The sequence below is a fragment of the Antennarius striatus genome, chromosome 21 (genome assembly GCF_040054535.1).
Source record: "Antennarius striatus isolate MH-2024 chromosome 21, ASM4005453v1, whole genome shotgun sequence".
Taxonomy (NCBI): domain Eukaryota; kingdom Metazoa; phylum Chordata; class Actinopteri; order Lophiiformes; family Antennariidae; genus Antennarius; species Antennarius striatus.
In genome coordinates, this window is record NC_090796.1 from 7,385,518 (window position 1) to 7,410,000 (window position 24,483).

General features: G+C 45.2%; 1 protein-coding gene across 3 annotated transcripts in view; it reads right to left on the reverse strand.

Annotated features, from left to right (window-relative positions):
* Nucleotides 1–24,483, reverse strand: part of bahcc1b (BAH domain and coiled-coil containing 1b) — a 65,556-nt gene that overhangs the window by 17,026 nt on the left and 24,047 nt on the right. For all 3 annotated transcript variants that reach the window (XM_068305298.1, XM_068305297.1, XM_068305296.1), the window contains 9 exons: nucleotides 19,965–20,102; nucleotides 15,584–15,694; nucleotides 13,382–15,397; nucleotides 12,827–12,938; nucleotides 12,032–12,225; nucleotides 11,321–11,461; nucleotides 9,997–10,187; nucleotides 9,081–9,462; nucleotides 7,266–8,192 (listed from right to left, as the gene is read on the reverse strand). In XM_068305298.1, coding sequence (XP_068161399.1) covers nucleotides 7,266–8,192; nucleotides 9,081–9,462; nucleotides 9,997–10,187; nucleotides 11,321–11,461; nucleotides 12,032–12,225; nucleotides 12,827–12,938; nucleotides 13,382–15,397; nucleotides 15,584–15,694; nucleotides 19,965–20,102 — 4,212 coding nt within the window. The remainder of the gene's footprint in view (nucleotides 1–7,265; nucleotides 8,193–9,080; nucleotides 9,463–9,996; nucleotides 10,188–11,320; nucleotides 11,462–12,031; nucleotides 12,226–12,826; nucleotides 12,939–13,381; nucleotides 15,398–15,583; nucleotides 15,695–19,964; nucleotides 20,103–24,483) is intronic.

Here is a 24,483-nt window from a genome sequence, read left to right on the forward strand (position 1 = left end):
TGCACAAACAAATGTTCCAGGGTTTCGCAATTTCCACAAAAAATACACCCCTCCCCCAGCTCAGGATCAAGGTGCGCCCTGTATCTGTTCGTGGCTATAGCCCCGTGTACAACCCTCCACTGGAGGTCCGCTGCCCGTTTCTCAACAGGCAGCTTGTACAGGCTCCGCCAACTGCCCTTCGGGGAAGAATCTGGGCCAAAAAACCGGGCCCACCTCGACTCCCCTACACCTCCCAATGTCCTAATGTGCGTGATCTTCACACACATCACATAGAGTTCCTTCTTCTTAGCCTCTTTAAAACTGCCAAGTATGGGTGTCGACAAGGTCAGGAGTTGGCCTCCTCCTTCCCTCCACTCCCCAACGGCTGGGGTTATTGTCACCAAAGGAAAAACATAAATGCCTTCCTCGCTCCACTGATTACAGAGGTCCCGGTCCCTTGCAGATCTTCTTAATGAAGGGGGTAGGGCGGCACAGACTTCATCCACCACTCTCTCAACCAGTCTGATGGAGTTGATGCCACACTTCTCCCTTAGGGCATCGACCGTCGTCCCCATCAGATGCCCCAGTTTAGTGCAGCCAGCTCCCCTCAGCTTAACCCTCAAGCTAACTGACTGCAAAATGTCAGTTCTTAAAAAATCATTAAAAAATAAAGGTTCATCAAATAGCCACAGTCCTGGTATTTCAGGCTTAGTGCGGGCTATGTTAAACATCCTCCAGGCTTGCATAACAGTTGCGTAAAAAGAAGACGGCCAAGAAAGGTCCAGCTCCTCTGAACGAAGCAGGAACAGCTGTTTGTCGTAGGCCAACCTCCCCACTCTCCTCAGCAGCAGACGAGCAGAATCCAGCCAGCTAGGGCCACAGCCGTAAAGGAATCTCTGAGCTGTCTGCAGTCGGAATGAGGCAAGTTTAGATATGACATCCACAAGTCCTTGTCCTCCTTCACTAACCGACAGGTAGAGCACTGGTGCTTTGACCCAATGCCGGCCAGACCAGAAGAAGTCCACAATAGTCTTTTGGATCTCATCCAATAGACCGGACGGTGGAGTCAAAGGAACCAGCTTGTGCCACAGAGTCGAGGCAACCAAGTTATTAGCAACCAGAACTCTTCCCCTATATGACAGCTGGGGCAGCAACCATTTCCATCTAGACAACTTAGCGCACACTTTCTCCTTCACTCCCTCCCAGTTCCTCCTCTTGAAGCCCTCAGTGCCCAAAAAAACACCCAAAACTTTTAGCCCCTCATTCCCCCACTTAAGCCCTCCAGGCAATGTAGGTACCACTTGATCCCTCCACTGCCCTATCAACAATGCCTCACTCTTTCCCCAATTCACCCGTGCAGATGAGGCACTTTCATATAAGGACAGAGTATCCCTCAAATTCTGAACATCCCCCTGTGTTGACACAAAAACACAAACATCATCAGCATAAGCGGATAAAACAGGAGGACGCTCAAAATCGAGGGATCCAGGTATTGAAAAACCACCGAGCCGCCCTCGCAATCTGCACAGCAAGGGCTCTATGGCAAGGCCGTAGAGTTGTCCTGAAATAGGACAGCCCTGCCTGATCCCTCGCTGCACAGGAATCGGCCGACTCAGCCCTGCCCCCATCTTCAACATACACTGTGCACCATTATACAATAAACTAACCCAAGACATAAACCCATCACCAAAACCAAAAGCTTTAAGTGCAGCAAACAAATATGAATGGTCTACCCTATCAAAAGCTTTTTCTTGGTCTAGTGACACAATACCAACATTAACACCATATTCCCGACACAAATCAAAAATGTCTCTCACAAGGAAAATATTGTCCATGATGCTCCTATCAGGGACACAGTAAGTCTGGTCACGGTCCACCATTAAAGATAAAACATCTTTTAACCGATTGGACAGCGCTCTGGAGAGCACCTTGTAATCCGTACACAACAGAGCAACCGGTCTCCAGTTCTTGATTAAAGTCAGGTCCCCCTTCTTCGGCAGTAGAGAGAGCACTGCTCTCTGGCAGGACACAGGAAGAGACCCAGTTCTAAAACTGTCAAGGATGACCCCGTGCAGATCTGGCCCAAGGATATTCCAAAAATGTTTATAGAACTCAGATGAGAGGCCATCAATTCCTGGCGCCTTACCTTGCGCCATTTGATTAACAGCTGCAGTGAGTTCCTCCATAGACAAGTCTAGATCCAGAACAGCTTTCTCTTCCTGACTAAGTTGAGGAAGACCATCCAAGAGCTCCTCACGACTCTCAATGCTGCAATCTTCTGCCCCGAAGAGGTCCGCATAAAAGTCCATTACGTGCTGCCTCATCTCTGCTGGATCACTAGATAGAACTCCTCCTGGAAGCTGCAGGCAGGTTATGCTCTTCCTCTGCGCTACAGATCTCTCCAGGTTGAAGAAGAAAGAGCTGGGAGCATCCATATCCTTCAGTTGAAGGAAGCGGGACCGGACCAGCGCCCCTTTCACTCTTTCTTGGAGGAAAGAGCTGAGCTCCTGCCTCTTTTCCTGCAGTAAGCGACCTGCGTTTGGTCTTGAGTCCTGAAGTAATCCCTTCTCTAAGGAATTAATGTCCGCTTCAAGCTCCTTTACGATTGTCTTAAGTTTGAAAGTCGATAAAGCTGTATATTGTTGGCAGAACACCCGGATCTGTGTCTTTCCAACCTCCCACCACAACTTTATCGAATTGAAGTCGACCCGTCTCTCCCTCCATCTCTGCCAGAAAACCCGGAAACTCCTACAGAAACTCCTATCCTGCAGGAGTTTGTTGTTAAAACACCAGTAGGAATTTACCCTCCCACCTGATGAAAGGATCAAATCGGTACAAACAAAATGATGGTCTGTGAAGCCAACGGGGGTTACCTTGCTGTCAGCTAGTGAGGAGGTCAGAAACTGTGAAATGTACAGCCGATCTAGTCTAGCTGCACATATGTTGCTGTTTATTACTTTTAACCATGTGTATTGTTTGGATTTTGGATGTTTAACCCTCCACGTATCCACTAGATCTGCCTGGCAGATGATGCTCTTCAGTTTCCTTGAGGATAGTGGATGAGGCTCTTCGCCAGTTCTATCCAGCGTAAAATCCAAAGTACAGTTAAAATCCCCCCCTAAAATTATCTGTTCATGATGGAGCTTCCTCAGTTCTTCTTCCAGAATGTTAAAAAAGTCTATCCTGTCGGTTCCCTGGTTTGGAGCGTAAATGTTCAGAAAACAAAAGACACAATTATTAATTTCTGCTCTAACCAGGAGGAGCCGACCCTTCACCACCTCAGAAGAGGATAAAACCTTCATGTTGTCCTTTAGTCTAAAAAGAACAGCCACACCTGCACTAAAATTACTTCCGTGGCTGAGGACAAGCGACCCCTCCCACCATAAAGTCCAATCTGTGTCGTCAGCAGGAGTGGTATGAGTCTCCTGGAGAAACATCACGTCCACTCCCTTCTGGGTAATGACTTCAGACACCAAAGCTCTCTTCTGCTTATCCCTCCCTCCATTGATGTTTAAAGAACCGATTTTTAGTTTTTCCATACGAAAAGATAGGATAGAGAAGCAGACAAAAACCAACATCCAATGCTCAGAAGATCCCAAAGTTCAGCATGAAACACCGTGTTGTACATGGTCATGTAGAATTTTTAACTTTCTTGACAATTTTACCCGATTTTTTTTCCTTTCGCAGAGTAGTGATATGTTTCTTTAAACGAAATCGCTTTCGTTCATCCAACTGGTCAAAACCAACCCTCCTTTTAATAATATTAACCGAACGAATGAATTTATCGGCATCATCAAAATAATCATTAATGTCCGTTGATCTTTTGTATGTTTCATCCAGAAAATGAACAATGTCCTCTAAAGAATACAGATCTGTAGGCTTGCTGGCAGACTCTCCCACAGAAACTGTATCCGACTCAGAGTCGTAGTCCATGTCATTCACAATTGATTCCTGGCTATAAGACGCAATCTGTCCTTCATTCCCATTTTCACTGACATTCTCATTCACATCCTTTTGAGTGGCAGCAGCAACATCACCCGTCTGAGAAGAAGTCTCAATGACCTCAGTCAGAGAGCAGGTGCTGCCGCTGCTGGTCTCCATAGCTCCGGAGACCAGCTTCTGATCAGCCTGAACCTCAGCCTGGTTCTGTCCCTCCAAGGATCTCTTATTAGATCTCTTTCTAGACCTCTTACTTTGCACAAGTACGGAAACACTTTCGGTATCCACGGAATCGCGTTCCGTCAACGATTCAACTACATTAGTTCTTTCTTCTACTACATCAATACGTTTCACCGTTTCATTAGAGACCGCTGCATTCGATGATACAAGCATACACACATCTGGAGCGGCTTTCGCCGCCGCCTTAACACGACCGGCCGCAACCTCGGAAAAGAGCGCATCAGCAACGGGAGCGGCTCCGACCGCTACCTCGTCACCACGCGCCGCTTCAGAGGACACGTGCCGACCGACACCCGGAGCGGCTTCAGCCGCTACCTGGCTACTACGCTCCGCAACCGCGGACGCGATCCCCTCCGCCCCTACAGCATCATCAGCCTCCACCGCGGCAGAGGCGGCGCCGCCCTCCTCGGGTAACGCGGAAGCGGACGCCCGCTGCCTGCGCGGACACAGTGCACGTTTATGTCCAACATCACCACATTCAAAACATTTCATCTGCCCTGAATTAGCGTAAACCATGAAGGACATGTGCCCGTGTTTCACTGTAAAGGACACCTCCAGAGACTGATCGGGTGTGTCCAGAAACATGAACACCTGCCTGCGCAGGGACTTCACGTTCTTCAGTTTAGGGCTTTTGCAACCCAATTTTATTTCAGTAAAGCCACTGGCAAATTTACCGAACCGACGGAGCCCATTTTCCAACAACTCGTTTGGAATAAACGGCGGGACACCTGACACGGTGATCCGCGTGGATGGTGCAGACAGTGGGGACACCTGAACAAACAGCTGATTGATGATCACACCACGCTCAATCAGCTGATAGACGTTCTGGTCTTCCTTTAGGAAGACAACGACGCCTTTGTTCATCCTCGAAGCATATAAAACATTTTCATGACCCACCTGGTCTCCTACCGCCAGCAGAACATCTTCCACCGACACGGTGTTATCCGGAGGGACGATCCGTACTCCCTGCTGGAGTGACGGAGGTGGCGGCTCGGCGGGCGCCATTGCGCCCTGAGAGTCCTCACAACACCAGCAAATACACAATAACGATTCCCACACCAAAAAAAATAAATAATAAAGCACTTACCTGACCATGTACATAGTACAGAAGAAAAAAGAAAGAAGGTGCAATTTGTCCAACCACAAGGACAGAAAACCATTCAAAACACTCGCGCCACTCAATCCGCCACTCGATCCACCACTCACACTCACGCTCACCGGAAACCGGAAAGAGAGGAGAGGAGAGGAGAGGAGAGAAGAGGAGAGGAAAGGATGGCAGAATGAGAGGAGAGGAGCAGAGAGGAGAGGCATCACCGGATCGCTCACAGGCTGTGCATCGGAGCTGCAAAGCCCATTCACTGACATCTGACATTATTAAACCCGTTTGTGTGAGTGGGAGATGGAGACAGACAATGTAAACAGAAGAGAAAGAAGCGAGCAGGAAAGATGGAGTTTTCATCTGTGAAGCGTGATAAAAACGAGAGCTCGAATGAAAGAGCAAACTCGTGTGAGAACGACAGATAACTCCTCAGAGAGAGAAAGACGGAGCGGAGGAACTGAGAGACGCAGCTTTGTCCCGTCCCGGCCTGCAGAGGTCAATACCATCTCATCTGTCAGACCTCTGAGCCAATGGCACGCTCCGGTTACCCTGATAGGATGACATCACTGCTGACATCACCACGCCTAGTATAGTATCCTGAAGGATGGCCACAATCGATGAATACCTTCCGCCCACTGTATACCACACACATACACACACCCATCTTTGCACAGTATTAACGCCACGCTGTGTCCCTAAAGGGGGGTGAAGGGTGTAACCAGAGGCAGCGCAGGGGACTTGAAGGAGAAAACGCAAAAACAGAACGAGAAAATTAAAACCATTACAGCCACTACAGACCAAGTCATCATTAGAAGCCATTAAGGGAACAGGAACACATCGAGCTGAAACTTTCAACGTAAATGAAATTTTGAGGGGCAAGAAGACGTTAAGACACAAGCAGCTCTCCTATTTTTTGTGTAAATAGATGAATTGGTGCTAATTTATACTGGAGGGGCAAGTCTCTCTTGATTCCGTAATCTGTAATTGCAATCTCCGAGGAACGGCTGAGATATCCTTCTGCGTCAAGGAGCAGCATAAATACATCTGTCTGGGATCGGTTTCATCTCCCCAACACATTCAGGATGACAAAAACACTATCAGTAGTATTAATAACATTCCACACAGAGAGTCCAGAACAGGTTTTAAATAAATGTGTTGCAATTTGGAAAACGCCTTCCGCGCCGCGATAGGACTTATTGATTTCACACCTATTACGCATGCTAACCATGTGCATCCACATGTAAACAGATGCACACTCACACACTCAGCGTCTCTGTGTATGCCAACCGCATACAGTGCGGGCGCACGCGCACACACACGATTTTTACATTTATTAATTCCATCAACAAGGATTTCAGATGCAGGATTTACACACAAGATTACATTGGTTTAATAAATAAAAAGGAAAAGAAGCAGGTGAAGTGAGAAATGACAAAAAAAAAAAAAAAAGGAGGAGGAGGAGGTTCGGAGGAAGGAGGCACGAGCAGGGAGCAGGCAGCCTGGTGGAGAGGCACATAGACCTTGATGGAGGAGAGCGGGGATTCATCTGGGATTACTTAACAGCTTACACACACACTTGCAACGGTGCACACACACATACACACACATGTACAAGCAAACAGACACACACAGATGCTGGCATAAATAAAAACACTTTCTCTCAGAGGGACGAGAGGAAAATAGGAGCGCTTACAGGAGAAGTGTTTTAAGGGAAAGGGTCTAATTAGCAAAGCAAGATGCCAGAGCCTGGGGAACATGCTGAGCTGTGTGTGTGAGTGTGTTTGTGTGTGTGTGTGTATGTGTGCAAGTGGACACACAACTTTTTCTTTTACACTTGATCTGATTTCCTGCTTCATTTTGATTTGAACCATCTCCACAGGATGGATGAAAGCTGGTTTTTGTGAGCATTTCTACATTTTTGGTTTCATTTAGGCCATGAAATACAGCATATGTAAGATTCGAAGCCCAAAACATTGAAAGAAGTGACGCATTTTCTAATTAAATCTACCTTCAGTCTCTTTCTCCTTGCTCTCCCTGCTCCTCTGCTGGATCTCCAGATCTGCAAGTTCTCCTAGAATCTCCATTCCATGGTGGGGCGCAGGTCCTGGTGCCTGAACTACAGGTGCTGGTGGGTGCAAGGCATCTCTGGTGGCACACAGAGCTGCAGCGATCAGGAGTTCCAGGCTCCACATGTAGGCCCCTTGAAGCTGAGCCACAGTATTTGGTGTTGGAGGGAGGAGGGAGTCAGAGGACGGACAAGCAGCAGGAGACTGGCATGATATCACCACACTCCCTTCCATTTCCTCGTCATCTTCAACAACCTCAACATTCTCTTCATCTTCATCCCCATTCTTTTCCATCTCCTCCTTCTCTACCTCTCCAGGCTCCACAGGCACAGAGTCAGTACATTCTCTCGGTTCAGACCCAACGTCCGTACCCTCATCTTCTTCCATGTCCTCTTTTTGATGTTCCCTTTCAGACATTTGCTCTTTGGATTGTTGGGGATCCCCCTGGCTGGCCTTCAGGCCCAAGCAAACCAGAGAGGGTTCTGTTTTTTGTGCTTTGCCTTTGGCTGTGGCCAGACAGTCTGAATCTGGGACCAAAGTTGGGGAAGGGCATGGCGAAAATCCAGAAATCTTGGTCTCAGGCTCGGGGATGGAGCATCCTTTCACTCCCATCCTCTTTTCTTCCTTCTCCTCCACCACAACTTTGCTATGGGATGCTGCCACTTCGCAGTCTCTCCCATCTTCTTCCTCCCTTCTCTTCTCTTTTTCAGTGAGAGGCAGGATGTGGCATGGATGTGGGAGGGACTTGGCGTCGGGCTGTGCTGGCTCTTCTTCCACCGTGGCTTGTTCTGCCAGTCGTGCCTCGGGAGGCGAGGGCCCAGCCTTGTAACAAATGGTGATCGGAGAGTAGGTGTAAACAGGTGGCAGGTCTGGATGAGAGACAAGAATGCAAATGTTAGATAAGTCTTGTGACATAAGAGCCTGTTCACAGTTCTGTTTATTTACAAGCATGTACAGAAAATATAAAATCTCTGCTGTCTTGAAGTCACGCCCTGTCCCTTGGAAATTCATTGCCATTTTGTTCAGGCAGACAGGATGAAACGCGTGATTACAGTTGGCATGATACACTGACAGCAGGGTGCAGAAAACACAGCCAGTGTGTGGGCACATGTGTGCAATTGTACACTAGTGTATATTATATGTGTTCTGTCTGGGTGTGTGTGTGTTAGTGTGTGTCTCTCTGTGCGTGTGCGTGTGTGTGTACAGTGGGATATTGATGACACCCTGCTGTTTCCCTGTGATTGCAGTGCTAGCCCTGTCACCCATGCACTCTTATTATTGATGGTATTCCTCCGCCCCTGACAATACAGTCAGATGAATGTGTATCCTTCTGCCTGTACTTCTCAAGGACCCCTGAAGGATAAGGAGGTTCTATCTGAAAATTTCTCTGACCTTCCTCTTGTGACACACACACAGCTCAGACACACAAGCACGCTGGCAGGTCACGAATACACACACTGAGTACCCATATGCTCTCTTTGACCTTAATGGCTGACCTGCCTGCTGTCCCTATTTAGTTTGTACAGGAAAAAAAAGCAAAAATTGAAGGACACACGGAGCAAAGGATCAGCTGCAAATGAAACAGTTTCTATCTAATCAGGAGAATACCATGCTCCAAAGATGGGTGATGCATTTCTGCAGTAGAAAACTCCACCTCCATCCTTCCTATTTGTGTCTTGTCTATCTCTTCCTGTGTGGTTTGGTCTCTTTCTTATGAGACTCAAGATTTTCTTTGAATCCATTTATTTTACATTCACCTGGTTCTAGGGATTGTGGGTAGTCCTGAGGTGGCTGTCCCTCTCCTCTGTCACTGCCCCTCTCCAGCCCCTTGGAGAGATGTGAAGGAGCAGGGCTGAGCGCCGGGGAGCGCGGTGCTGCTGCTGCCGGGCTCGGAGCGGGGGTCAGTGGGTTCACTGTGTGTGGTCGCCTGGATGGGGAGTGGTAGCACGGCGACTGGCGGGTGCTGGGACACATCCCCGGAGATGGTGTGGGTGTCTTTGGAGGAGGAGGTGTGTGAGAGAAAGGTTTGGCCACGTGAGAGGAAGTGGTGGATGGAGAAGATGCCGAAGATGAGGAGGGAATCCTTGAAGATTCAGGGGGAGAGTCTTCTACAGTGATCGCCTGTTCCTCATGTTTTCTCTGTGAAAAAGTAAGAAACAAGTGTATTATGGAAAACCTTTCAAACTTTGTGTGCAGATGTATCAAATTTCATACAAAATAGTATGGAAAAGTTAGAAACTATTCACAAATTTCATCTTTCCTGTTGTGTTTTTTTTTTTTAAAGCGGGAAATGCAATAATTGATTTACATAAATAAGACATTATGTACTTAAACACAACACACACTTTCACAACCCTATGAAAAAAGGGTGGGAAAATAATCATGAGTCAGCCACACTATTAGATTGCCAGATGGCCTGGTTGTGTGAGAGTGCAAAAGCACCACACAGCACATTAATGAAACTTTTTGCTGAATAAAAGGGAAAGTCATTGACTCAAATAATTATTATTTGATGTGACGGAAGATACAAATAACTAAAAAACTGCATGTGACTTTTCTTGAAATAAAAGGAATAAAACGGCATTTTGTCCACAGATCCCATAATTCCTAATTCTCACTGGACTGACTGAAAAATTAGACTAAAATGAATATTGAGCTGTGTGTTCATAATACCTGTCCTAAGGAGTGGCGCTGCATGTGCTCCATGGCTCGCTGCTGCTGCTGCTGCTGGTGCTGATGTTGCAGAGCGTACAGGTCCTGTTGCCGTAGGAACGAGGAGCGGGAGTACACGGGGTGATGCTGTAGGTGAGGAGGGCCTCTACCTCCATATACAGGAGGCCACAGACCCGATGGCTCCAGAACATCTATAGAAGAGAAAGGAAAATAAACAGATGGGAATTTACTTCAAAGATTTTTTTTTTATTTGAACAGAATTTTTTTTTTTTACAATAAAGCTTTTTCTATTCTTCAATTCACACCACTGAAGTTTTAAATAAATCAGCAGAAACTCATGGAAGTCATAAAGACAAACATCCAATGGATTCTTGGACTACCTTTTTGAACATAAAGGATTGCTTGGAAGCTCAAACTCTTTAATCAAACAAGTAACAACAGTGATCTGTATGAGACATATGATGGCATCAGAGACAATCAATAAATCCTGTGTGATGTGTGCCCCCATTCATCTTCTTATGCTTACTATATTTTATTTTCCAGTGAAAGAAAACCACACAAACCACATATGAATACATTCATTCAAACACATGTGAGTACGCGCATACACACACACACACGCACACACACACACATCCCTCCTTGGCTGCCTTGTCGCTGGGAACCTTTGTTCTGTGAGATTAGCCTGAGTGGGCTAATGTTTCCCAGGGGAAGGGTTCAGTGGATGCACTTCCCCTCTCTGCAGGAACTCCCACGGAGCGAAGCAAGGGAGGCGGGAGATAATTAAATTTCACAGCCTGTTTGCAAAGCAGCGTTGACACACACACACACACAACCACACACACACACACACACACATGCTCGCGCGAACACACTTTTTCTCTTTCTAGCTTTGGTTGATGAGAACAACACAACCCTTAACACTGAGCAATGTCTCAATTTTTTTTTCCAGACATGAACACAACTTAATTCACCCATGTTCAGACTCTCACCTACACACACAAATTTTGGCGCAAACACGACAGTGCTTCAACACAAAAGAGATGAATGCCAGTTAAAATGGTTTGTGTAATGCTGGCCACATGCGGGGGGGAGCTGGGGGGGGCGTTGGAATAGCTACTCTCATTAACAAAGCTATAAAACATGGTGCCACTGACAGAGGGACTTAGTTGAGCATTATATTATGATTAGCCAATGATACTAAAACTATGGGAGAGAAATGGTAGCGGCTCTGATGGTACAAAATGAGAGAAGGAGGGAGGAAGGGGAAGTAAACGTAGGTCGATAGAAATGAATGTGGGTTGTAAAGAGATGGTCAGTGTACCGAGGTGATGATGAGGCCCAGGCTCTGTCGGAAGAACCACCAGCGGGGAGTTGGGGTCTTGGGTGAGTGATCCTAAGACAGGCTGTAGGGGGCTGGGCAGCCCCGGTGGGAAGCTTGGACTCATTCCCATGTGGCTTAAACCTGGATCAGAGATATTTAAATAACACAGTCAAATGAGAGCGACATTTACATACCGATTTTACTAAACCAAAAAGATAGTGGTACACTTCATGGATAAATTTTGGTGCACTTCATACACAGTGAACAGAAGAAACCTCTGGTGCCTCCATTTAGGAGTAACACGAATAGTAAAAGTGATTTCAATACAATGCATTAAGTGTAAAATATTAATGACTTGCCTCTAGACATCTGAGAAATATGCTCTTCAGTAAATGTTTACTTTATCTCTGGAGCACCTTTACGTGAAAAAGTTGTCATTCAACCTATAGCTCTACGCTTCTTCAATTCTAAGCAAATTGTTATCTCAAAAAACATTCCAATAGATAAAGAAAAGACATTTGTATGTGCATTATTTATAAGTGTACCAAGATTGAACAAAGAAAGAATTTAATATGAAATTCAACAAACATACCGCCAACACTGACTGACACCAGAAGTCGATAAAACAGTTTTGAAAAAAAAATAAAAATTTGCATCTGATGATTTATTGAGTAAAACTGTCCTCACAAACCGTCTTTCTACTCCACTCACTGTATGAATGCCCCATCCAGAGGGAGGGACTTCCTGTCCTTTGCATCCAGTGGTGATGGGCCGGGTGAGCATGTGCAGCAGGGTCCACCCCTAACTGACTGGCTCCTCCAGGAACCAAAAGGTGAGAGGTCAGGTCACCATGGCAACTACTAGAAGGGTGGATCCTGGCGAACTCTACGCGGTCCTTGTTTTCCCTGTTGAAGTGAAAGGCGTTGTGAACTTTGTCATTACCTTCATTACCCCTCGTATTGTCACCATAATCATCATCACTGTTATTATGATCATTATCTTCATCCTTGTCATCTTCATTACCACGACAACCATTATAAACATCAGGAAAATGAAATATGACGGCAACAAGTAAGCCATCATCCTGAGTCTGGTCTATGAGTTCTCATTATGTGTTTTCTTCCACTAATATGACTACATAATAAGAGTCTGATACTTCAGAGACATCCGTATTAGTCCCCATAACATTAATGCACCACATCTCATCTTAGAGAGAAAGACAGACAGAGGAGGAGTGAGAGAGAGAGAGAGAGAGAGAGGGAGTACAGAAGTACCACATCAAAGGGTGAGAAGAGTAAATGGAGTGAGGGGATGAGAGAAAGGAGAAGCAGAGTCTCAGACTAGGAGAGAGAAGCCAAGAGAATAAAAGAAGTGTAGCTTATCAGATGAGAGGATAAATGAAAAGATGCTTTCCTTCATGTGTGTGTGTGTGTGTGTGTGTGTGTGTGTGTGTGTGGGTGCGGTGGGTGCGCGCGTGCACATGTGTGTGTGTTTGTAGAAGTGTACCTGATAATCATCTCCCTATCTCTGTCCAGGTGATGAAGGCTGATCTGTTCCTCTGTCATCCTCTTCCTCTCTTCCGCCTCCCGACCCAGAGGATACACAGGACGAGACAATCCTGAACCACAAACCAACCACACATGTTTACAGCAACTGGCAGGCTACAAACAAACGTCTTCTTACACAACATTGTTTTAAACACCTCCAGAGAAAACACAAATCACTCTGGACACTGTCCACATGTCCATCACATCTTTGCATGTATTTCTGGTCCTTTAAAGGGAATGCCTACTTGCCACTACTTGTGCACACAACGTCGCATCAAGATGGTCAAAATATGTATTACTTGTGTATTTGCCCAGATATGTCTCTCATTTTTACAGTTTAAATCAATGTTTTATGTTTTCCAGAGGGCCTTTTCCAAAAGTACAACTATATGTATGTTATAACTCATCAGTAGCTGGTCATGAGTGCTCAGTTGTGGATTTTTCACTTAAAATAGCCTAGAGCACAGAAATACCATTAATTGACTTTCACTGCTAGGAGCATAAATGATCTGACCTTTCATGCTGGGCAGCACCCTGCCCTGTCTGCTGTGTCCAGGGGTGTTGTCTGGGGAACGATGGGGCGGTCTGGCTACAGCAACGGCAATACCCACTGGAGGCTGTCGCACCTCCCCCTCACCTGCCTCCCCTGCTTCCTTCCCACCTCTGTCAGTCCTCTCTCCTTCATTAGTCGAAGCTCGGCGAGGAGGAAGAGACTGTTTGGGAGTGTCTTGCGGGGATGTGTTGCTTTTGGCTCCTCCTTTATCCCCCTTCTCTGATCTCTCTCCACCCTGCTTGAGGCAGCCAAGACCTCCAAAGGGGCCCCGCTGTGGTAGCAGCAAGGGTTGCTGAGAGCTGTAGTTCATTAGGTTCTTCATGGCATTGCCCTCACCCTCAGTAGTGTGCAGTGAGGAGCAGGATAGAGGTGGAGGTGGCTGAGAATGAGACTGGTTGTGGTCACTGCTTGGAGCTCTGCTGCTGATCCCCCTACCTTCACAATTTAAAATTGATGGATGATGGGATCCTTTTCTCAGGTCTTCTTGGGAGCTTCCTCGAGCGCTCCACAAGGGTGCTGTCTGACTTCCATTGCTTCCCCTGTCTTCCGTACTCGCACCGTGACTGTGGTGCTGCTGATGTCGTATCCTTGCAACTTTTTGCCCCTCCCCATGAGCCCCTGTCCCTGTTTTGCCATCAGAATGAGGACCGGTCTGGGAACAATCCCTGAAAGGGGGAGTGCTTGTGTCTGAAACATTCCTGGATGTTCCCTGTCTAGCACCAGGATGTATCACTTGGGTGTCTAGTGAGGGACGGTAAACTTCGTCCACAACTTCTATATCTTTGAAAGTTGAAGATGCATCGAGGCTGCAGGACCGCAGCTCGGGCTGGGAGCTCACAATGGAGCTCGGTTTGTGTAAGTGCTGCGTGTGGTGGCTCCAGTCAGGAGGTTTGTCAGCCTTACCGTAACCCAGCTGCTGTTGATGCGGCTGGGATTTGTCCTTCTTCTGACAACTGCTAAGTCGGCTAACCTGATGAGAGGAACTTTCATAAGAGCCTTCTCCATTCTTGTCCTCTCCCTTCCTCCCACCTCCTCCTGCCCCACGACAATCAGTGGTTGCCAGGTCACCCAACGGCCCAGTTGAGGGCACATAAGTTGGGGCAATGACTTTCGCTTCCCTCCCAGTACCTCCATGAATGGATTCTGGATCTTTCGGGGGTGTCAGGGTAAGAGGGGCTGGGGGACAGTAAAACTCAGGATGCGGATGGTGATGTGTGTGGTGTAACCACCCTCCTCCCATGGTGGAGCTCATGTGCAAAGCATGAGGAGGAGGTGGCGGAGGGGGAGGAGGAGGCATAGAGTAGGAGGCCACAGAGTGGGGGGTTGGAGGTGCCAAGATGGCTGTCACTGCAGCCGCACCTCTTGTCATACATTCATTAGAAGAGGCTGAAGATTCGCTGATCTTCATCTCTCCATTTATGGGTCCATCCTTGGAGCACCTTCTTCCACCCCCACTGCAGCTGCTCAGGTTGAGCCCTTTTTCTCCAGTTCCACTTTCTGCTACCGAAATATTTGATAATTTACAGGCACTCATATGTTTTGTTTCTAGACCGCCTGGATCACTGTCTCTATACTCTTTGTGTCGCTCCAGAGAGTGTCTGTGGTCTTCCTCCTTGCCGTGCGTTGCGAGGTGAGGAAGGAGGGCAGAGTGAGGGAGCGGGTAAGCTTGGCTGTGATGGCTGGATGGAGTGGTGCCAGAGTTCATCTGATGCGGATGGTGCTGATGAAGCTGATGCCGTTTGTCTTTGCTCTCTTGGTGTCGCTCTTTGCTGCTCGATCGCTCCCTGATTTTCGAAACAGATGAAACCCCTTTATCGCCGGCTTCCTTTGTGCTCTTCCCCCCTCCTCCCCCATTGTCTGTCTCTCGGCTGCAAGAGCCAAGTGGGTGGCCTGGAGCAGACCTGGAAAGTGGAGGAAGGCTGTGGGTAGTAGAGAGTAGAGAGGGCTGGGGAGGAAGGCCTCTCAGGAAGAAGTGATCTGGAAGGAGATTAGAAAATCACACTGTTAAAATGTATTTTCCGTGATACCCGGAGAAAAAGGAAATAAATATTGCCAATTTGAAAAACAAACCCAACATTTAGCAGCTGTTCTTGCTCCTGTGGTGAATGCTGATTAGGCAGTTTGGGTGAGTATAAACAAAGTGGTCTTGTCACCAACACCTACCTTTTTGAGCATCATAGAAGCGATGCTGTCCATAAAGGCCATTGCAGTGGTGATCAAGAGAACTTATGGGGAGAAAAGGAGAAGCAAGGCTTCCTGAATAGCTGGGGTACCCTGTCAGAGAGGGGGAAGAGCGAGAAAGAAGTGAGGGTAGACCCAAGCAATGACATTCAGCAGCCCTCTAAACAGTTTATCCCTAAAATCTATCATGAAATGGGGACAAACAGAACAAATACGGCCAGTTAGGGCTACTTTCACCATAAATGCACTTTTTGCACAAACAAGCCGCACGACTTGACATTATTTACAGTGGACAAAGTGGTGACAAAAACCACAGCTGACAGTTACTGCCAAGTGTTTGCAGCATTTAACAGGATGGAATTTTCTTTACAATAAAGCACATTTTTCCCAAAGCTAAGACAAATAGTAAGACGCATCACAACCCCCTTCTCTCCTTAAAACACACACACACACACACACACACACACACACACACACACACACACACACACACACACACACACACACACACACACACACAGTCCTCCCAGGAGGTCGCAGCGAGGTGAACGGTCGTTCCATTCTGTTCCTTGTCTTCAAGGACGTTGAACTGTACTGGAGGATGGAGGAGATCTTAGTGTTTGGTTGTTGATAGGGCTCACTGGGTGAGGGTCAGTGTGTGTTGTGCATGGTGGTTGGGTGGGGGTGTACGACGGGGGGCAGAAGCACTACAGGCCCTCACACATAGACAAGTACACTAGCATATATTGTGTACACAGGAGGCACACCATCTCACATTATAAGGTCGAGAGACGTGAATAGCGTGTGTGTGTGTGTGTGTGTGTGTGTGTGTGTGTGTGTGTGTGTGTGTGTGTGTGTGTGATCTACAGCAGCTGGTTTCATGCCCCACAGAGTGTCCTTGCCGGCCTGTTAATTGGCAGCCGTTAAAAGTTTAACGGTGGTGGCCAAAGTAAACAGCACTCCATAAAAACTCATCCTACGCATTCCACAGTCACACTGCAAAACCACCAACACCCCCTCACCGCTCCCTGCTTGTGTGTGTGGGATTCAGTGTCTCAGTGTGTTTTAGCTGTAATGTAAATGCATGACTGTGTACAGTTTGTATGTGTGTGTGTGTGTGTGTGTGTGTGTGTGTGTGTGTGTGTGTGTGTCTGACTGGTTAACAACCAGTGAATCTAAATGGCAACAATTAGCCAAAAGGCTCTATCAGCCATCTAAAGCCAATCCCCCGGGTAATGATGAGTGATAAAAGTTGAGAGGGAAGGAGGGAGGGCAGATGAAAAAGACGAAGGGGAATGAAGATGGAAAAGGGTCATGCTGGGAAAAGAAAGGAGCGTGGGGTTGTGAAAGATGTAAAGAGACGACAGGCTCATTCATGCTCAGTTTTATAGAGGGATACGACCACCGATGAGACTCTTTTCAGCGCTCTGCGTTTATTTTGTGTGATTTCAGGAACATTTTGAAGGCTTACAACTAAAGATCATCATGGGATGTGTCCATGATCGAAGCAAGAAATGGCGAATGCTGATGATTTTGCAATGTGAAATAAAAAATGTAAAAAAAATAATTACATTTAAAAGTAAATTAAAAATAATTTACTGGGATACTGTACACCTTTACCTCCACTTTGGTAAACTTTTATATACTAGGTATGTTACCACAAAGTCGCCATCGCCATTTTTGTAGTATCAAACTTTTTGACGATCCACTGCCTTCCTGTGGGGTTGATATTAGTGTAAAGGATGAATGTAAGTATGAAGGCAGATATTTCATTTGAAATGGACATACATGGGTTTTTTATCAGTGTAAAACTGACTTAAAAGTGAAGATGCTTCGCACAGGAACATGGTTGTCAATATGCAAAGCTCCCAATCTGGTGCTATTGTGTGTGTGTGTGTGTGTGTGTGTGTGTGTGTGTGTGTGTGTGTGTGTGCGTGTGTGTGTGTGTGTTGGGGGAGGTGTTGAAGGAGGAAGTGAGTAGAAAGCAAAAACCTTTGAGATGGATGAGAGGGAAGAGGAAAAGGAAACGCAAAACTGGGAGGACAATAATCTGGAGGACAGGTGTAGAAGAAATAACACGGAAAAGAAAGAAAGAAAGAAAGAAAGAAAGTGTGTATGTGTGTGAAACTATTGCTTTTTTAAACTACTTTGAATATCTTTCATCTGTGACTAGGTGTGTGTGTGCGTGTGTGTGTGCGTGCGTGCGTGTGTGTGTGTGTGTATGTGTGTGTGTGTGTGTGTGCGTGTATGTGTGTGTGTGTGTGTGAAACAGGTTTCGTCTCTGGCTATGCTCCACTCTCTGGAGCGCAGCCAGCTGGCAGACCGCCTACTAGAGCTCCCTGGCTTCAATTCTGAAAAACAATCATTGTGTGTGTGTGTGTGTGTGTGTGTGTGTGTGTGTGTGTGCGTGTGTGTATATGCTTGTGTGTGTGTTCAGACATCAAACCCCATAGATACAAAATCTGTCTGATAGGTGCACGTGCATCCATACACACGCACACACACACACCCTCTCTCTCTTTTCACTGATTCTCCCTTCTGCTCACGCTGAAGTCCTACATCCAGCTCCTTCTATTAATCTGATGCTCATTTTCAGGACTGTGCTGTTGCAGTTTTTTTCTCTACAAACACCAAAACAAACCTTTTGTCTGTCTCCTCTCTAACATTATCGCTGCATCAGGACACATTTCTGAGTAAAGGCGAAGCTCTTCTAAGTTGTTTTACAAGCTTAGATCACAACTTTGGCCTGCAGTGAGGAAGCGTCTTGTCCCCCCACATGTGATAGTCAGCGTGTTCCCAGAAGTGAACTGTAGTGTGCAGCAGACCTTTCCACCAACAGGATGTGACGGATTAAAACTCAAGAATGGAAATAACACAGCTTCATTAATAGCAGAAAAAACTCCATTGCCTTCTGGTGCAAAGTCATTAAAATAATTGATTAAAAGTGGAAAATGTCTCCAGGACGAAAGAATTTCTTTGGTTGTGTCACAAATTTGGAAGATCTGTGGCAATTGCTGCAGAAGTGACAAATATGCAGTCTTGTGTGTGTGTGTTTGTGTGTGTGTGTGTATGTGGTTCTGGGAGCTGACATTTCAGCGGGGTTCATGGCACATATTTTGACACGGCAGAGAAAGAAACGCACAAGTTCTTAACAACATAATCACTACCTGCACGTCCCAGAAAAACTATGTGACCTGATTGAAATCACATCATTGTGAATGGTTTCCTGCTTGGAACTGGTTTGACAGCATCACCCTGTGTGATATAAAAGACAACAACAACAATTAACTGTTCCTCAGCAGCAAACATTTGGAGATGTCACACATCCTCACCTAAATAAGGTGTTCTTATTTACTCATGCATTTTGTGAGAAACTGGTGAAACATGAAATTCAGCTTTCGGCCGTTTTCAGTTAAGTTGATCAAAACAGCCTGTGGCAGAAACTGCCTTTTTTTTTCTATCATTGTCTTTTTAGGAGTTATCTGATAAGACGTATCTCACCGTCAAATATTTTCGAGTATACCTGGGAGGCGAAGATAACTAAGTTGACCTTTCGCTCTACCGCAAACGGTTAACAGTCAAAAGAGGATGTGATGTATGGAGATGCACTCATTATTGTGTGTGTCTGATCAGGAAGGGGGCCGTTGGAGGTTGGTTAGCACAGAAGGGGCCCTGAGGGTGGTGCTGTGGTCAGAGGGGGGAGGGGGCCGGGAGGAGGGAGAGGATGGTGTAGATAGGGGTATGTTTCACTGTGTGTGTCTTGGAGGGGGGTGCACTGCAGGGGACCATGAAACTTAAAACTCATCCCTAAAAGACAAAAAGGGGGACGGGGGGGCTGAGAGATGATTGAGTGAAAGGAGGGGAGTCGATGGCTCCACTACTTCAGGTTCTGATATTTGTGTGTGTGTGTGTGTGTGTGTGTGTGTGTGTGTGTGTGTGTGTGTGTGTGTGTGTGTGTGTGTGTGTGTGTGTGTGTGTGTGTGTGTGTGTGTGTGTGTGGTATTTTAGTTCTTCACAAAGCTGTTTGTTTACGTGCTTAGGGGTCGTGACAAGAGGAAGAGGGAGGTCCTGGTTTCGAACCAGTTTGGAAACCGTCATGGTGCTGGAGCTCTCAACTAGCCACAAAGCCACGTTCCTGCTGCCATACAGAGCCAGACGTGCGCATGTGTGTGTGTGTGTGTGTGTTGTTATAAGTAGCATCATCTGGGGCATCACTGCAGTGCATTTGGCCTCAGCTCAGTGTTGGTTAAACCACTTAATGGCTCCATCTCAATCTAATCCCAAACCAAGACCCTGGATTAACCAGAGAACCCAGCACTCTGGGCTGCCTCTTACATGTGTGTACATGTGTGTGTGTCTTTACCTTCATGTGAATGGGGGAACCAGATAGGGGAAGCCCTCGAATGGGGTCCAGCCCTGTAGGAGGGGGAAGAAGGGGATGCTGCGGGTCCTGAGGGGTGAGGGGTACTGCTGGCCAGGAAGGAACCCATGAAGGAAGCACCTGAAAGACACAGAGGCCAAATGTTAAAATGATGTTTGCCGATAAATATATAAGTAGAAGAGGGGGGGAGGTCTGTTGAGGTAACGGTGACCATTCAACACCACAGAACATAAGACACCGTTAAACAGAGTTTTCAGACACACAATCAGAATTCATCAGAAGCTAAAAAAAGAAAATGAGTGAATGACAGTTGTTTCATGTCTCTCCTTCACATGCTTTTAAAATATTTGATGTCTGAAATTGACTTTTGTTCCTAAATATACCTGTGTTACCTGATGTTAGCAAAAAATAAATAAAAAATACCATCAGCAGTGAGAAACCAACTGTGACACCGGGTAGGCTATGTTCAGCTCAAGACATAGAATCAATGGAATTGGTGAGCGACATCATCCCAAACCACTATGACAGGAGTCAATGCACTGTTCAAAATATAACACGTCAAGTTCTTTGCTGGTGTTTGAGGCTGGGTTTTTCTCCTGTTATGATTTAAATGTCAGTACCAACAGATGTGGAAATATTAATATTACCATGTAGTCTGTGAAGAGAGTAGTTGTGAGCTGCATTAGGCGACATTCATCCTTGGAAGGAAGTCTTTCAATTCTGAAAGTTTTTTTCTCCTTAACGTGTATAATTTTTTTTTTTTGTAATTATGATCATCAAAATGCTTCAAGGTGACTTTTTTTTCCTGTGTTCATACAAGCAGATATAAAATGTGGTCATGAGGCTGGCCTACAGCTTCAATTCAAGCTTTCAAATAGGAATGTGTGAATGCTGTTAATTGTCACTTTATTTTGGTTAGCATTAAAATCAATCAATAATAACAGCTCAAGGTTGCCAATCCTGTGGAGACAGTTTAATTCCACTGGAACCGATGTAATGGAGGTACAGATGAAATAAGTGATAAAACCTAAACGTCTCACTGACGCCTAGGTGTTGGTGGATTAATTGGTAGGTGTACGCAAAAACTACGGTACAGACTTCCACAAAAGAAAGGTTGGGATATGGTCCAGGAAAGACCTGTTAAATTCTGATGCAGATCAGGATAAAGACTTTCTTTAATAACTTTGTGAGTTACTCGTAGTTTGTTTTAATTGTTAGACCCAATAGCTCTGTTCTAATCCCTTCAGTCCTATAATGTAGCGCATTCATTTAAAGGAGTCCAGACTCAACTCATTTTAGATTGCAAACAGGTATCCTACGTGAAGACACTGACGACCAAATCACACGTCTTTTAGAAGTAGATTTGTTTTTGATCTGGCCATATATATATATATATATATATATATATATATATATATATATATATATATATATATATATATATATATATATATATATATATATATATATATATATATATATTTATTTATTTATTTATTTATTTGTAATTTATAGTCAGAAATTTACAAATGTGGTATCATAATTAAATGACAAAAGCAAATCTTACCAATATTTGTATCTATTTCATTCTCATTCTGGATAAGTTTATAAATGACTCTATACAAGCATTTAACTCTTTTAAATAATGTGTTTGAAAATGAAACACAATTCATGAAGAATCCTCATTTTGCTTGTTGAAAATAAAGTTGATCTGTGTGACCAGCTGAGCAATACATTCCCTCACGAGTCTGGGGTTGATCCTCATCAAACAAGCCCAGGAGATTGTTGTGCCCGCTGTCCGTTGTCATTTGACAAACTCCATCAGTATAGATTCTTCTACATTTTCGTGATTTTAATTACCAAAAAAAAACCACACATCAAATTATCTCTAAAAAATGTCTGTATTAAGATCATGTGCGATGCAAGACCGAATATCTATCATCAAATCAAACGGTATCTCACGTGCCTCACATGTCAAGCATCACTGGTGTCTGTACTGTAGACTTCCTCTTTTGAAAATTACTGTCAAAGATTTCGCCTATGATTGCTGTCAGTGTTGCGTAAAGAGAGGAAATTAAGCCGAAAACTTTTGTTTCAACGTGTTTCCTCATTTTTAATTGGAAATGGTTATACCTCAATAACCAGTTCGAGGGATTAAACTTGGATACAGGAGTGAAAATCATCTTGAACTTCCCAGACAAGCCAGAGCCTCTCTGATGTTCACCATGCTAGTGTTTCAGCAGACTAAAAGCGAACAGGCTCCGTTCAGGTTTGCTCTGTTTGAATGCATCTCTACTTATCAGCATGCTCTCATTTAGTGGAACAACCCAAGCAGTTGTAGGGGAAGGAGGAAACAAATCCATGGGGAATCAGGTAATTAGTCACTGGATGAAGGGAGGGAGAGAGAAAAAGAGAGACGGGGTAAGAAGGTTGGGTCGTTACCCATAAACGCCGCTTCGCATCATAGACAATTACCACAACCACAACAATCTGCATTTGAGTCACACACTAACGCACACGTGCACTGTACGGTACCCTCACCTCAACCACAACCACAAGTGCCTTCAACTGTCTGCCAATCACCCCCCCCCCCAAAAAAAAAACACGCACACACATTCACACAAACATACACAACTGATACAGGGCGTGGGGATAAATCAAGAGAAAGGAGCAGTGGTGCAGAGACAAATCAGAAAGAGGTGTGTGCGTCTATTTATACAGCTGGATCCCAAGCATCACACACCCACACTGTACTCAATGTAAAAGTAGAAATCCCTCCATCTTGTGCCCTTGACATTTCATTCTCTGCTGTCATAATAAATTTGGAGGAAGGAGAAAAGGGGCTCGTCCAAATCTTTCCGTTGTAGACATTTATTTTCTCACTTCTGTCTCTCTTTCGTTCTCTCTTGCAGACAGGATATTTTTACAGTATTTCTTCTCTTTTCTTTTTTTTTCCTCCTACAAACCCTCTTTTCTCATGTACAACTGTAGATCAGCAACCTTTCAGCCAGTTATAATAAAACACAGCTCATATAAGACTCAGGTTGCTTTCACAAGACCCCCTGGCAGACTCTCTATTGGACACACACACACAGAAACACGTACTGCTGACACCACCTCATCTACTGCATCAGCCAATGGGAATGGGAGGCCAGATTTCACCTGAATAGCAATGCATTTGAAAAAACACACACTGTGTTGCTATAGGCCAAAAAAGTTCATTTGTATAAAGAAGAAATAATTTGTTGTAGTGATTTCAAACAGTACCGATATTGATTAGACGATGGAGTAAATACTCAGCATTCCTTGTTGACTTTCATCTCTCAACCTTTTCGATCTCCACCCTTCCCCCATTTCCCCCTTTTTCCATTTACTCGCCCCTTTCCTTTTCTCCTCTCTTTTCCCCATCCCCTCTCTTTCCTGTTACCTTCCTCCCACCCCGTCTGTCTGTTTTCTGTTGGCAAGTTCGAGAGAAAATCATATTTGCCCGCTCCCTCTGGCCTGCTGATATGGAAAATCATCTGGGGAGGCCAGCCACTAACATAAACCTTATTTCTGACCCTGTTTTTTTCCCTCCTTCTCTCCTTCTCTTCCTGCCCTCTGTTTCCTTCTTTGTTTTATCCTGATCCACACATTGCCTTTCCATCTGTCACCGCTGCATCCTCCCGTACTTTCCCGTCGCTCTATGCAGAAATTAAAAATGATGAATGTAAACACACCAAATTCCTAAAATGATGAGATATGCAGAATCAGAAGACGAGTGACTGAAAGAATAAAATTCACATTCACACACTCCACTCAACGCAGCTGGATTTTTTTTTTATTGGATATCCAACGACATCAAAAATTCATCCATGACCCAGGCCATACGATGATTATGCACAGATTATTACTAAATAAGTCTGCGTTATTTACCATAAATACAGTACAAGCTGCTGACTGAACAGCTCCATTCAGTCTCTGTGGTGGTAATTAAAGTAGAAAATGTGAGCGTGTGCTCTTATTTTTCCTAGTTGGCATCATAACTTGGAAAAGTGTGTCAACACACACAGACAGTGAATCCCCCTGTGTTGACAATCCAAGGTAAAAAAAAAAAAATCTGAGTTTCTATTCATACTAATACAGTCAGCTGTACTTACAGGGAGCAAAATCTGCTTTAGTTTATTCATGATTGACTGTAATGTGATTTGCTGAGGGGAAAATCCACTCAAAAACACTTACACACTGTTTTATAAAATACTGGAATTGTGCCTTGCTTTTCTGGGCAGGTTCTGCTTTGTGGCATATTTTTGGTATCCTCATGGATAACAGAGCCAATCATGGATTTGGGGATGCCATGATATTTCTAGTCTTGCCAGAATGGAGTTTGATATTAGTAAATCTGATGAAGCAAAAATATAAATATCAAAATATGGTGTATTTACACCTAAAGCTTCAGGTGCACCGTTTTACTTTTACATCCAATAGTTATAGGAGGAGAAAAGTATCTCTAAATGGCATG